A 14,058-nucleotide genomic window follows, 5' to 3' on the forward strand; every position below is an offset into this window, starting at 1 on the left:
TGCCACAGACTCTAGGACCTCAAACTCCAATGCAACTTTCCCCACAGGTTTTGCAATCAAAAATACTAAAACGGATCAGAAATGCTTAACGTGGATTGTAACCGCGACCCAAAGCAGATTTAAACTGAAATAAAACCAGCCTTTTTTTTTTACAGCATCAAGCTCAAGTAAAATGGCTGGGTTTAAGGGCATGATGGGGCAACTGGAAAGGCATTAATCACACTGGAGCATGGAGGGTCATCATTCAGCGGCAGGGCAGGTGCTGGGAAGGGTGGTTCTCTCCGCCCACCCCTACTCTCCATTTAAAACAGTGTTTTTCAAACTTGGGTTCCCAGCTGTTGTTGGGCTACAATCCCCATCATTCCTGACCACTGGTCCTACTAGCTAGGGATGATGGGAATTGGGTTCCCTGCTGGTGTTTGACTACAGGTTTGAGCAGTGTTGACATAAAAGGATCTCTGGGGAAGATGCCCACCGGCAATGCCCAGAGTGCTGTTTCCAACCAGCCCAGACAATACTGACGATAAAACAGGCTGATGATAAAATGCAACCCTTTATGTTGAAGAAAGGCAATCTGTATGGAAGGGAACCCATTTGTTGGTCGTTTTACTGACGTGAGTTGAACTCGGGTCCCAAGCTGCGGCAGCACAAAGCGCCCATGTCACTTACTCGTGCCGTCGTCCGGCTCAAAGCTCCCGGTGCTGTTCCATGTATTGCTGTTACTATTCCCATAGCCTTCTTCCGTGCTCGTGGGCTCAGCGTAGTCCGCGGGGTTGAAGGTTCTGGAAGACAGGGTGGGTGAGGAAAGGGCAATCTGAGTGTACATCTCAAGGACACGTCCGTCCTGCTTTGACCCTTTAGTCTCTTCCCTCCCCCTCTCCAGGCCATAGGTGTGTGTCATCTGGTCACAGATAAACTCCCTAGCTCTGCCCACCTGCCCAAGAATAGAGTTAAGACAAAGGCTGCGAAGCTTACCCCATGCCTTGGGCTGAAAACCTTCCTCCCCGCCTTCCAGATCCACCTGCAACAACAAAAAACCAGTCAGCTTTAAACCTTACCAGACCCGGGATGCTCCTCTAGGTAAACTAAACCAGATTTTTAAAAGTCTTCTATGTGATTTTTAGGGTGGCCACATAAAAGGAGGAAACATGAAAAAAGAAGTTTGCCATACAGGGATGTTTCTGCTGATATTTATTCCCCAACCGCACCGCACCCCGGCCATAATCAGAAATCTGTTCACCCATCTCTTATTTCCCCCACTAATTTCACTCCTTTAAACCAAGGATGGGACTACAACTTCCACCATCCATCACTGATATTGGTTGGGGACGATGTAAGTCAGGCCCCCCACAACTTTGGGGGCGGAGACAGAGGGCCCCCAGCCTTGCTTTAAAGCAAAACAAAAATGAGCCTACTGGTACAACCACCCACCTTCTAGGTACCAAGTTGAGACTGAGAGCTGGACTAGTGCCAGAGTTCAAATCACACACTGAAGGTGGGAGAACCTGGGATATTCTAGATGTGGAGAACCTGCATCCCTCCAGTTATTGGGCTCCCAACTCTGACCATCTGCAGCAGGCATGGCAGAAGGCCAGGGTTGAGGGGCACTGTGGCCCCCAGAAGGTTCCCTATGTGGGAGTGAAACTTCCAGGCTGAAAAAGCTTCCCCTGCCCGGTTTCAGGTGGTCGGATTTGGAATCTTGTTTGTTTGATCACCGGAGGCGGCCAGTCAGCTATCACAGCTGCAGGACTGAGTTGGCCAACAATGCCATGACTTGCTATAGCATACGCTGTCCCCCCTTTATAGCTATGAAGGAGCCAGAAAGGGTCTACTGGTATGCAGCCCACCGTACGGAAGGAGGGATAGATTCAAAGCAAGGCGCTTTCAATCAGGATTTATTTATTCTTTGTCTGTCCTGAGTCTTCCAATGACCATTTGATGAGCCCGAATTCTAGCGTTAAGAGAGGAAAACTTCTCTAGATCAACTTCCTCCACACCATACTGAATTCTATACACTACTCAATCACCTAGGTTTTAGCCTGATTTTATGGTCTTACAAAAAGTGCATCTGATCCACCCTGTTCTCAAAGCGGACAACCTAAGTAAGGGAAGCCTGAAAGTCTCACTTTCCACACTTGATTCCCAGAAACTGGTATCAAGAGACACCCTGCCTTCGACTGTATGGGGAGAAAACAACCATCGTGCCTAGTAGCCACTGGCAGCGGTATCCCCCATGGTCATTTCCAGTCCTCTTTGTAAAAGCAATCCAAGTTAGTGAGCCACCTCCCTCCCCTCTCTCACCTCTGCCTCGCCCGCGGCCTCGTCGCCCTCTCTCTGTGCCTCTTCCAGTGGGGCCGGCTGTCTTGCCACTGTCCAGTCCATTCTCCTGGCCCCGAACTAGAAGACACAAAACCGCACTAGTAAGTTTCCAGCGTGTTGAGTGCGTTGGGGGGGCGGGGGCGTGCAAGGCTCGAATGCAGTGCTGAATGAATTGAGGATTCTTGAGCGACCTGCAATGCAGCTGGCAGAAGCTGAATTGGCCAAGGGGTTCCCCTGCCCATCAGGTGCACCCTCTGGGAAGTTCAACCTCTTGCCAGGGGAGAGGTGAGCGGTGACAATCCACACATGACCCCCTTCCTCTACTGCAGGAGAAGCAACCCACGCCATTTGGTTCCCGTTTTCCCAGCCCTGCCCTGCAATATGCTCATGTCTAAATTTTACAGACTCAGCGTCCTCAATTTCCCTTGGGGGTCTTTGGAATGAACCATCTGCTTTTTAAAGGAATGGAGATATGTGGTCTTCAGATGAAAATAAAGTACAATCCATAGGTTGCGAAACAGATGCTGTAAAGGGGGTTGCGTGGTCTTGTTGTTTTTGTTTTAAAGAAGCTACAAACACCCAAGCAAAACACATCTTCACAGTTGGCTTGTGAAATGGCATTTGGATAAACAGGTCTCAATTTTTTAAAAAACAAAAAACCCTAAGGATCCCGATTTCCCCAAACACCTGGATATTTGAAACATGTTGTTGCCTCCCAAGCAGAGCTAACTATTTTAAAAAACAAAAACAAATTGTGGAGCAGGAATTCAAAATGTGATTATTCTTCAAGCTCCGCACATGGCAATGCCAGGTACAACAGGGGAGACAGGGAAGCCATAACTGCCCCCACACTGCACATCTCTGGCCGTGAGGTTTTAATCATCTGCTACCTTTCCTCTCGTCTCGTTGCCCCACCCCACACCGGCAGCTATTCCGCACAAAGTCGCGACTCGTACACTCTCTTCCGCGGCTCGTCCCTCGGCCCCTTCTTGGCAATCCGCCTCGTCGCCGGCTGAAGTCCCGCTCCCTCTCTCGGTTCTCTTTGCTTTCTTCGCTGGGTTCCGTCTGCCCGCTGTCTTTCTGTCCTGAAACCCCCTTCTTCTTCCCAACCATCTCCCAGGAGTGCTGCAAAGGGAGAGGTGAGATTTATTCCCACTCCCCATGCCATGTAACACATGTTCAATTTCACAGATGCATGCAAGAAACATTCTACAGGTTTCACTGACGTTGATCATATTATTTTTCAAAAAGCACTGTAGAGGAGAGATGCTTCTGCTGACCCCTATAAAACAGTGTACCAGGTGTGGGGAGTAGCTGGCTCTCGATGTTGCTGGACTACAACTCCCATCATCCCCAGCTAGCATTGCTAATGGTCAAGGATGACGGCAATTACAGCTCAGCAACAGCCAGAGGGCCAAAGATTCCCTTCACCTGCATTTTTTCCAGGGATTCTTGGCCTCTGCACAAGAGCCCCATGATTCACAACTTGACAACTGTGTACTCATGGAGCTGCAGTGAGAGGGGGAAAGTGTTTGATCCCCTGCTAAATTTGCCCGTTTGCCCTCTGACGAAAAAATGATGAGTCCATAATTTTAATGGTAGGTTTCTTGTAGCTGCGAGAGACAGAATAACAACAGGAAAACCCCCAGAAGATAAAAGGTCTGAAGGACAGTAGACCGGCCCCCTGCTGAAAATGTTTGCTGACCCCTGGGCTAAGCAGAGAGGCCTGGAGTGGGGCATGCAGCCCCTCGGGCTGCTGTTCTCCCTCCCCGCCATAGACCCACACTTAACTTTAATTTAAACCACACTATCCTACACGGATTTTATAGTGCCCTATGACCTGACTTTTCAACATCTCCCCCTCCGCAGATCTGCTTCGCTCTGTCAGCTTTTCTCCTGGGTCCCCCTCTCTCCCTCTCTCTCTCTTTCTCTCCTTTCAAACTCCCATCATCTACAGTCAACACAGCCAGTCATGAGGGATGATGGGAATTGTAGTCTAGCACAGATAGGAGAACGGGGCATGCCTTGAGCTGCCTCATCTTCCGAGACATGGGTTCTACATACGGGCTGCCTTTCTCCCCTCCCCAACGATACTCCCTTCGCCCAGCAGAGAATAAAAAAAGGCCTTTGCAGCCCGCAACTCCACTCTTGCTAACCAAGCCCCGCAAAGCCGCAGATTTACCGTGTCCGGGTTGCCTTCCAACAGCACATTGATGGCTCTGTTGACATCCCCATTGCAGTCGTGCAAGGCGATGACACACTCATCCTGGTTCTTGCCCGTGATGTCGATCAGCTGCCGAGGGAGAAACAACAAAGCGTAAGGCCATCTGTTGACTTGGCTGGGACCTGTCACCAGTTACGGGACTTCAAACCCTGAACCCGAGTGCCTCCCTCAAGCTATCCAAAGCAACCATGAGTGGGTCCATCGTGTTCCTCTCTCCCAGGAGACATCAAAGACAACTGGTAGGGCAAGGAGTTAAAAGGCACACTCTCCTTGGAGAAACAGTCTTCCCCTCTCCTCGTGTGCTCCAGCATCCCCCCAAAACGTACTTGTTTCACTTTCTCCTCAAAGTCAGCATCGTTGTGGTCGGATATCATCTGTGCAAGTCGGATTTGCTCTGCAGTGGCCTGTGGAGACAAGGGCCGGAGGTGTGGAAGCGTTAGAATGAAACAGGGCAGAAAGACAACAAGTTAGCCCTGTAAGTGGGGTGTCTGGCCGGGAGCAGGGAATCTGTCTGAGTAAAGAATGAGCTGGACACTGCCATTCGCTCTGCCCTCAGATCTGAATTGGGTGCTTCCAAGGCCAGGCAGCCACAGACATCAGTGAGGGAGAAGGGCAAAGCCACAAAGCTCCCACCTTCAAGTTACGAGGGAAGAGCTGCGCAAAGCCCTGCCCTACGGGCGTAGACATTTATCACCTGCTCAGCTTCCAGAGCTGATAGGGAGGAATTTTCTCATACAGACACTCAGAATCTGCATAGACACAACTATATAACTACATTATTCAGAACTGTAACTTTAAGAATTCACACCCAAGCTTGCTTCTACTCTCCCTAACCCTTGTCTTAAGATTGTAAACCCAAGGAGCAGGGACTGGTTTGTGCAAGCTGCTCTGCTTTTTGGCTAAGAAGCAGAGTACAAATACACTGGGACTAACACTGAGACTAACACACTGGGACTAAGACTGAGAGGTTTTAGTCCTCAGTTAAGGGTGAGGATCCAGAGTGCAGTCTAAAGTAGGGATGAGATGAATTAAATTCTCTCTCATCATGTCATCTAGTCGTCTGTTCTGATCTCTGTTAAACAAGGATAAAGGCTTGTTGCGGGTATCAACATAAGAGCTCAACTCCTCTATGTTCTCCTCTCTTATTAATTTGCTATTAATTTTCTATTTCTCATACACATCAATAGCACAACGTGCTTCCATGGAATGCAGATTAATAGATTCATGGAAAAGCAGAGGTTCTGGAACAAAAAGGATAAGATATTGTCCCCTTTTGCAGCCTCTCTTCCCCTCTTTGTGTCCCAACTGGAAAAAACCCAAACGTTGGAAAACTGTAATAAAAACGAATAATACAAAATATAACCAAGTGATAAGGGATACAGCCTGCATATATAGGCAACTGGTTGGGCTTATCAAATGGTGGAGGTTTCAAAAGCTTTTCACTGCCCAGGCAACCAGATGTTTTATCCAGATATCCCAACAGGTTCAGCAGTCAGTGACCGGGAAATTAGTCCTTTCACCTGCCACACTTATCAAGAAAGTTTGAACACTGTTTTCTCTTTAAAAAGGTAGAAGGCGTAAGAAAAGTCTTCGCTTCTCCTTCCGATTCCTCCTGTGTTTGCCCGCAAAGCCAGAACTTTGCCTCAGCTCCTAAGCATGCACGCTAAGAGCAGCCCAAAAGGGCGCGGAGTTTTCCTTTGTCTCATGGGAAAGACGTTAGGCCAGCGTGCTCTTAGTCACAACGGAAAAAAGGAAAAGGTAAGGGAGCCAAGAGGACTCCTCCCCTCCCAAAGCCAACTGGTTTCCATGGACACCCTGCCCTGCTCCGCCCTCACCTGTGGCCTCTGTTTGTGCTGTGCCTGGTTCTGCGTCTGCTCCCAGCTTCCCCGGGCTCGGTTAGTGCCCACCGATGTCATCATTTACAGTATATACAAATAACAGTATTTACAAGGTAGAACTCTGTGGAGTGGAGAGAAGAAAAAGTGTTTTTTTATCTTTAAGGAAACGGGCAAGCAGATGGCCCAGCCACAATTTGCCAACACATCCCCTTTTGTGATTAACATGGAAGAACCAACCGCTGATCCCTTAAGTCAAGGGGTCAAATATTCCTTCTCCCAGTTCTGCCCCACCTCCCGGTACAATTTGCCTTCTTAAAACCATCAGCTCATGAGGACTCGCATCTCCCAGGTGCAGAGCCCACTCCTCAAATCCCTCAGACACTCGTCAGTTCTTAAAGGGGAGAGTTCCGAGCTTGTTCTCAGCTTTGGGTGAAAAAGCCTTTGATAAAAACCCATCTCCTCAAGGAAAGTTTCCATGACCAATGGAAAGTTACAGGTTGGTGTTGCAAAAAAAAAAAAAAAGGAAAAGGAAAAGGGAACTTTGACAAGTTGGCATCTCAGAGCAGGGCAGCGACATTCTCCAGCTGAGTTGCATCCTGCAACCCTCAGAGCTGGTCACCAGGGAGTCGGTCCTCGCAAGATCAGAGTTTGAAGTGAGAGTTGAACCAGGGTCTTTCTTGGTCCCCGGGCTCAGATTCTGGCCCGAAGACCACACTAGCTTTCAACAAGAATGCTTTATAAAATGGCAAGAGGAGGTCCTCATAAATCTGCGCTGCCCTGCCTAAAAACAGTGGCACAAACACTCTGGAAATTTGCATCCTGGCAGATGCATTTAACCAAGAACGCCTACAAACGCAAGAGACAGCATACATTTCATAAAACCTACACCTATTAAGTTTGAGAGGAGGACCATAGTTCAGGGGCACCAGCTTCAATCCCTGTCATTTCCAGGTTGTGCTGGGAAAAGGCTCCCTTGCCAGAAACCCTGGAAAGCTGCTGCCTGTCAGTGTAGACAGTACTGATCTGGATGAGCTAATGACCTGACTTCCTAAGTTCATTAGCAGGTTATTATTCACAGAGGCCAATGCTGACCAAATCAGATACTGTACAAAGAAATCCAACTAAACGATGGGTTCTATTAGAAATGACAATTCCCCCCCATGACTTAACAAGACACTGTGGCCAGTGGGAGGGCGGGGGTGGGCCAGTGTTTTTCATCAGTCTCCCCTTCCTCCTGTTTCAAAAAAAACTGCTTGGGAGAGTAAAGGGGCCCTGGTACTTCATGGGCTGAAGCATGGCCATATTTTATACTAGGTGATTGCAGGGGAACAGAAACAACAGAACTGAATATTGATATTTTTTTCTTGCAGTAGAGATGAGAGCGAGAAAACTTTTGCAGTTCAAGGGCCACATTCCCTCACAGACAACCTTCCAGGGGCCACATGTGCAGGGCCAGAGGAAGATATGGGCAGAGCAACACATGCAACTGTTAACATTATATCAGGGATGGGGAGACGTTTTGACCCCTAGATGCTACTGAATTACAATTCCCTAACCATAGGTGTGCTGACCGGGGCTGATGAGAACCAAAGTCTAACAACCTCTGGAGGGCCAAATGCGTTATATAGTAGGTGAGAGTCCAGCCACACAAGAACCAGAGATTCCTGCACACCGTTCTATATTCAGCTAGGCAAGAAGCATTGCCACAGTTAAATGGTACATTCCAACCAGGGAAAAGCCCTTGAATAGGGTGCAGAGCAGTGGCATGGTCTGGGACAGGGTCTCCAAACTAAGGCCCGGGGGCCGGATGCGGCCCAATCGCCTTCTAAATCCGGCCCGCGGACGGTCCAGGAATCAGCATGTTTTTACATGAGTAGAATGTGTCCTTTTATTTAAAATCCATCTCTGGGTTATTTGTGGGGCCTGCCTGGTGTTTCTACATGAGTAGAATGTGTCCTTTTATTTAAAATCCATCTCTGGGTTATTTGTGGGGTATAGAAATTTGTTCATTTCCCCCCCCAAAATATAGTCCGGCCCCCCACAAGGTCTGAGGGACAGTGGACCGGCCCCCTGCTGAAAAAGTTTGCTGACCCCTGGTCTGGGAAGAGTCCCAAGGGCCCCGGGATTGAGGTTTTCCATCCCTGCAATAGGGGGACTGTGCTTCCAACAGAGATTGCAGAAGAGCAAGACAAAGAGAGAAGGAAACAATTTCTCTCACACCAATATGAGAACAATGTTCTATGAGGCCACCAGAAAGGAAGGCATGCTTGGAACTGGCTTGCTCCAACAACTACCTACTGTTCCTTAGGGAATTCTGGCATCTACATGCAGAATGACCACAAAAATACAGCAATTATTCCCAAGCGATGGGAGTCGTGGGCAAGCGGCTCACGTGGCTCTCGGGATCCTTAGTGGCGCACGCTAGGGGCAACTGAGCACAGAAGTGGCAGACCAAGTTACAAAGTGGTCTGGAACAAGGGATGAAAACTCCCATTGGTGGGTCAGTGCCGCCTGTACACTCTTATCACAGGCTACAGCCACAGGCAACTGAGGACAAAGCATTATGACCTGCTTGTCCCACATGGATGCAAGACAAGCTGCAGAGCACATACATGATTCGCACACACAGAAGGTCCTAGGTTTAGTCCCTATCAAACAAGGTTTAAAAGATCCCAGGTAGCAAGCAGAGCCAGCCTGACCAAACTCAGATATATAAGCTAATGACCAAATGGCACCTTAAACCTAGGTTGCAGTCACCACAACAGCATGTCTAGATTTGTTGTTGTTATTATTATTATTATTATTATTATTCATTTATATACTGTTCTATATCTTAAAGAAAAAAGTCAAAGCAACATTTGACAACACATTAAAACATCAAATAAAACAATCCAGTTTAAAACAAATTCAAGCTTCAAGGAAAATATTTCAGGTCCTTATGTAAGTGACATTTTGCTTTCCCCATATTTATTTACCTACTTAATTTATAGAGCTGCCTGGTAGCAGAAGGACTCTAGGCAGCCAGTGTGGTGTAGTGGTTATTAGAGTGTTGGACTAGTACTTTGGAGACCAGGGTTCAATCCCCACTCAGCCATGAAGCTCACTGGGTGACCTTGAGTCAGTTGCAACCTCTTAACCTACCTCATAGGGCTGTTGTAGGGATTAACTGAGGAGGGGGAGGTGAACCATGGACTCCTTGGAGAAAAGGGTGGGATATAAATAAATGCAACAAATGAGCTCTTCTGATTAAGAAAACTGGAGGGGCCAGCCAGATGGAGATGTCAGTTGCTAACCCAGCACCCAGAGACCTCCATGTGGTCGCAATTGGACCCACGCCAGTCGCAAAATGCACCTGGCGCCTGGCTAATTTCTAGCACTGAGCTTGTCTGCTGGAGGAAGTCAGGCAGGAGGCAGGAAAGGCCTTGGAGGCCTGCTGCCCTTAAGTGTGGTAGACAGACAAAAGACTCCGCTGGTACTCCAGGTGGGTTTTGTACACGGAAAAGGGAGGGTTTCGCACCACCCTGTCTTTGCCTCGAACAGTAAAATGTCTTGGTAAAGACTCCTCCCTGACCAAAACCCTGGAGAGTTGCTGCCAGTCAGGAATAGACTATTCTGAGTTAAATGAACCAATGGTCTGACTCGAGATAAGGCAACTTCCCTTGCTTGGTGGGAAAGGCCATAGCTCAGTGAAGTGAGGTCAGGCTGCAGCTAAACAACTGTTTTTCAGCATTGAGCTAAGCAGCTCTGCATACAGAACACAGACTTTTAACCCTCATTTCTGCAGGATGGCTTCAGGACAGAGTCCCCCCCCAAAAAAATCCTCACAGCTTCAACAAAGTCGAAAACCTTGCTGAAGACAAACCTCTTGGGCCCAGCAGCCTGTAGTCACGGTTTGTGTTAAAATAAGCTGGCTTTTGTAGTTCAGAGTCTGTTTTACTTGAATTTTCTTTTTAAAAAAAACAAAGATGGGAGAACATTAAGAACAATTAGCATGAACCTGTTCCGCATGCAATATGCCATAACAGAGTTTTATTTTTAGACCTTTCCAAAAAGGTTGGGAACGACGTCACTGCCCAAGACCTTGGGGAGCTGCTGCCAGTCAGAGCAGCCCTGATGGATCTCAGCAAATGTCTAGCATCCATTCCAGCAGCCTACTCCACATAACCAGACAGATATGTCCCAAGACAGCCGCAATAACAGGACAGAAAAGTGAGAGCAACAGGGATCCAGAGACAGACAGATTTCAAATTAGCCATCATGGCTAATAGGCCTCTCCCTCCTCCATCAATCTGTCTCATCCCCTTCTAAAGTTATCCAAACCAGCAGCCTTCATCAAATTCTACTGTGCTGAATCCTACAAATTAATGCAGCTTCAATTAGTTTATGTATAACGCAGCTTCAAAATACTCAGATGACATTGAGGTGGCTCTCTCCCCCTACACTCCTTTTTGGTCCTTACAAATTATGGGGCCTTCAAAGGGAAGCACTGTGGGGCTATTTATGCTCAGGTCCTGACCATAAATACCTTTCTGAGTTGGCATAAAAAAGAGCTTCAGTGCACTTCCTGTATTACAATGCCAGTGGCTTCCATCTCGTGGGTAGAATAAACTTCCTGTTTATACGCGAGTAGGCCTTTGAGTCAATTACAGAAATCTATAGTTATCCATTGCTTTCATATAAGAAGTTCCATTCCCACACAGGTCTGGGGGCTTATAGGGGTGCCCTCAGCACCCACAGCTGGGAATTTGGAGAGAATCCAACTACTGGTAGATTTCTTAATCCCTACAGATCACTGCACCATCAAGAATAAAACAGTGGAATCACACGAGACTGGACACCACGGAAACTCACTACCAAGTACCACCTTCAGCGCAGGAAGCCAAATTTCAAGACAGACACTGATAGTAGGGAGAAGATTTTGCAGAGAGAGAAAAGAAACTCAGAAAGAACACAGAAAGATCCAGACAAGCTGTGTGCGGGGGAAATGCTGAAAATACCTATATAGATAGCGAAAGAAAATAAAGAGAGATGAAGGATGTAATGTGATGAGTTTCTTTAAAGGAGAACAGCCACTATTATCTGAGGTCACAGTTAGGGCCAGGATGAAAAGCTATGGGTTTCAGTTCACTCGGGATATTTAAGTATTAGGAACAATGTTTATACAATGCTCAAAGTCTTTCGTCCACACTACTTCAACCATCTTTAAAATAATTAGTAAGATTGGTCAGTGCTAGGATTCCCATTATTACTATTCAGTACGAATTGATAAGGCAGTGTTGCTCTCCCAATGGAAATTTATTCCTAAATATCTGACACCACATACTATCCAAAGATGATCAAGAGCACTGCTGATGTTCAGATCACAGCTTGAATTCTTAATCACTACACAAAGAAAAAGTTCCACAGATGCCCCAAAGCCCTGCTTCACACCCTTTTCATGCAGAAGACCCGAGGTTTAATCCCAGGTAGTACCAGAAGACCCCTGTTGGAAACTCCAGAGAGCCACTGCTACCCAGTGTGGAGACAATACTGAGCTAGCTGGACTAATGGACTGAGTAGCTTTCTATGTTCCAAACAAAGTCTCCCAGAGCAATACGCAGTCTTCTTTTCATAAGTTTGAAGGAAAGGCTGCCATGAGTCTGACAGACCCTTTAGTGATTAATACCCCCATGTCAAAGAAGAGATCTGGTCCCACAAAGCATCTTCTGGGACTCCAAGGTTCTAAGAACAAAGCAATAAGATGGTTATTCTTTGCTGGAGAGAATAGATACTGGGAAAGGCCAGTGATGCTGACAGGGTGTTTATGCTTCTGGCAACCTAAGCAGGCAAACTTCACAGCTATAGATGGAAAAACACAGGTACACGCAAAAAACAAAGCAAGCTTCCCTTTAGCAAAACTTTTTTTGTACCTAAGGGTGCAGTTTTCTGTGACTTAGCCCCACTGAAGTAAGTCAGTGAGATGTGGTTTGGAGTCATAGGACTGGACTGCACAGGAAATCACAATGCAAACACACTTTACTAAAAAGCTATACACCTTCACCCTGAAACTTGTTTGCGTCCATAGCAGTATATATATATATAGTATATATAGTAGTAGCAATAAAATCTAAAATGGATCTTATCTGCTGGACTCTATTTTCTCAATATGAAAAAGTTTACGGTATCATTTTGGCTAGTTACAAGAACCGCCTTAGGAGAGAAATAATGGCAAAAGTGTTGACTTTCGTTGTGTGATGCCTGAGCCCTTAAACTCCTAAAGCATGGATGGGGAACCTTTGGCCCTCCAGAAGTTGCTAGACTGCAATTCCCATCATCCCATAACCATTGGGCATGCTGAGGCTGATGGGAGATGAAGTCCAACAACTTGTTCTATAGAGCAAGGGAGGGAAAAGGAATATTAGCACAAATCCCAAGGCTCGGAAAGGAGAAACAAATAAATAAGCAAAAAGCAGTCACTCACTGGTTCTGTTCCTCGTTCATGAGACAAAAATTAACAGCAGCCTAGGTTACAGAGGGATTGCTGCAAGGATGAAACTGTTCAATCTACTGTCCGTTAAAAGCACAGAGGCTGCAAAATTAAACCCACTTACCTGGGAGAAAACCTCATTGACCCCATCACTCCTAAAGTAGGCATGGTTAGGATTGCAATGTACGTTATTAAGAATCACTTTCTGAGAAGCAAGAACTTAGGTTGAAGAAGCCAGGCAGAAGAGAAGATGCTGAAAGGCAAGAACAGCAGTGTTTGTGCTGCACTGATGCAAGTTCTCTGCACAAAAAGAGGGCCTTTCAAAGGATGGGAAGCAGAAGCAGCATGATAAGCAAGAACTGGAGCTGCAGGTAGTCAGCTTTCTCAAAGGCACCAAATCTCAACAGAAATTGCCATGTGGAAAGTGGAGGCCCTAGAAATGGTACTGGTCACTTGGAGCAGATGGCCTGGCCGGCGGGGGCAGTGAAGAAAGAAGAGTGACGGAGATCAACATAAACTCCCTAGGTTTGACGAAAAATGAGCTAGCTGCCCTGCAATACAAGCAGAAACACCATTACACAAACCCCACTGAGTGACAGAATCCTCAGGAGAATAGTGGTAGTTAGCTTTTAAAGGCAGGACAACAAGAAGCTCTGCAGTATTTGAAGTATCTTTTCGTAAACACCACACCCTCTGGATTGAAAGCTTCCGGCACCGAGGGAATCTTGGTTCTTTCAGTGCCCCATCTGTCTGCCTGGCACTAGAGCACTTCGCAAAGTGTCCTAGCCAAAGTCGCAAGAATAGGCTTCGGAGACCTGGATTCGAGAAACTGTTCAGTCACAATGTTCACCAAGGCCAGTTGTGCTGTTTCATCCTCAAGCAACAACAGTGAGGATTAAGTAGAGGAAGGTAACCCTCCCACATAAGGGGGGGGGCACATCCTGAATTCTTTAAAGGAAGGGCAGTATCCAAAAATATTTTTAAAATCCAAGGACACAGCTAGGAGTTTAAGAAACAGTCCAGAAAATGTTTTAGAAAAATAAAGCGGGGGAGTTTTATAGCCAGTTAACAGTTTATTCAGAGGTTAAGTACCACTTGCATGAGGTATCTTTATAGGAAGGGATGCACTGAGTTGCAGTCTAGCAGCTCAAACTTACAAAGTAATAAGGTGAGAAGAGTCTTGCAAGATCTGGCCAAAGGCCCATCTAGTC

The 14,058-nt window shown here is 46.9% G+C and overlaps 1 protein-coding gene across 12 annotated transcripts in view; it reads right to left on the bottom strand.

Annotated features, from left to right (window-relative positions):
- The window catches only part of UBAP2L (ubiquitin associated protein 2 like), a 45,771-nt gene that overhangs the window by 28,463 nt on the left and 3,250 nt on the right, over positions 1-14,058 (bottom strand). For 4 of the 12 annotated variants that reach the window (XM_035097751.2, XM_035097752.2, XM_035097750.2 and 1 more), the window contains exons 1-7: positions 6,379-9,168; positions 4,870-4,947; positions 4,502-4,612; positions 3,276-3,444; positions 2,302-2,397; positions 976-1,021; positions 670-782 (exon numbers count right to left, since the gene is read on the bottom strand). In XM_035097751.2, coding sequence (XP_034953642.2) covers positions 670-782; positions 976-1,021; positions 2,302-2,397; positions 3,276-3,444; positions 4,502-4,612; positions 4,870-4,947; positions 6,379-6,462 — 697 coding nt within the window. In that variant the 5' untranslated portion in view covers positions 6,463-9,168. Of the gene's footprint in view, positions 1-669; positions 783-975; positions 1,022-2,301; positions 2,398-3,275; positions 3,445-4,501; positions 4,613-4,869; positions 4,948-6,378; positions 9,172-14,058 lie in introns of those variants that run through there. The other 8 variants (XM_060269710.1, XM_060269708.1, XM_060269709.1 and 5 more) reach the window with 3 other exon arrangements.

The sequence above is a fragment of the Zootoca vivipara genome, chromosome 17 (assembly GCF_963506605.1).
Source record: "Zootoca vivipara chromosome 17, rZooViv1.1, whole genome shotgun sequence".
NCBI classification, from domain to species: Eukaryota; Metazoa; Chordata; class Lepidosauria; order Squamata; family Lacertidae; genus Zootoca; species Zootoca vivipara.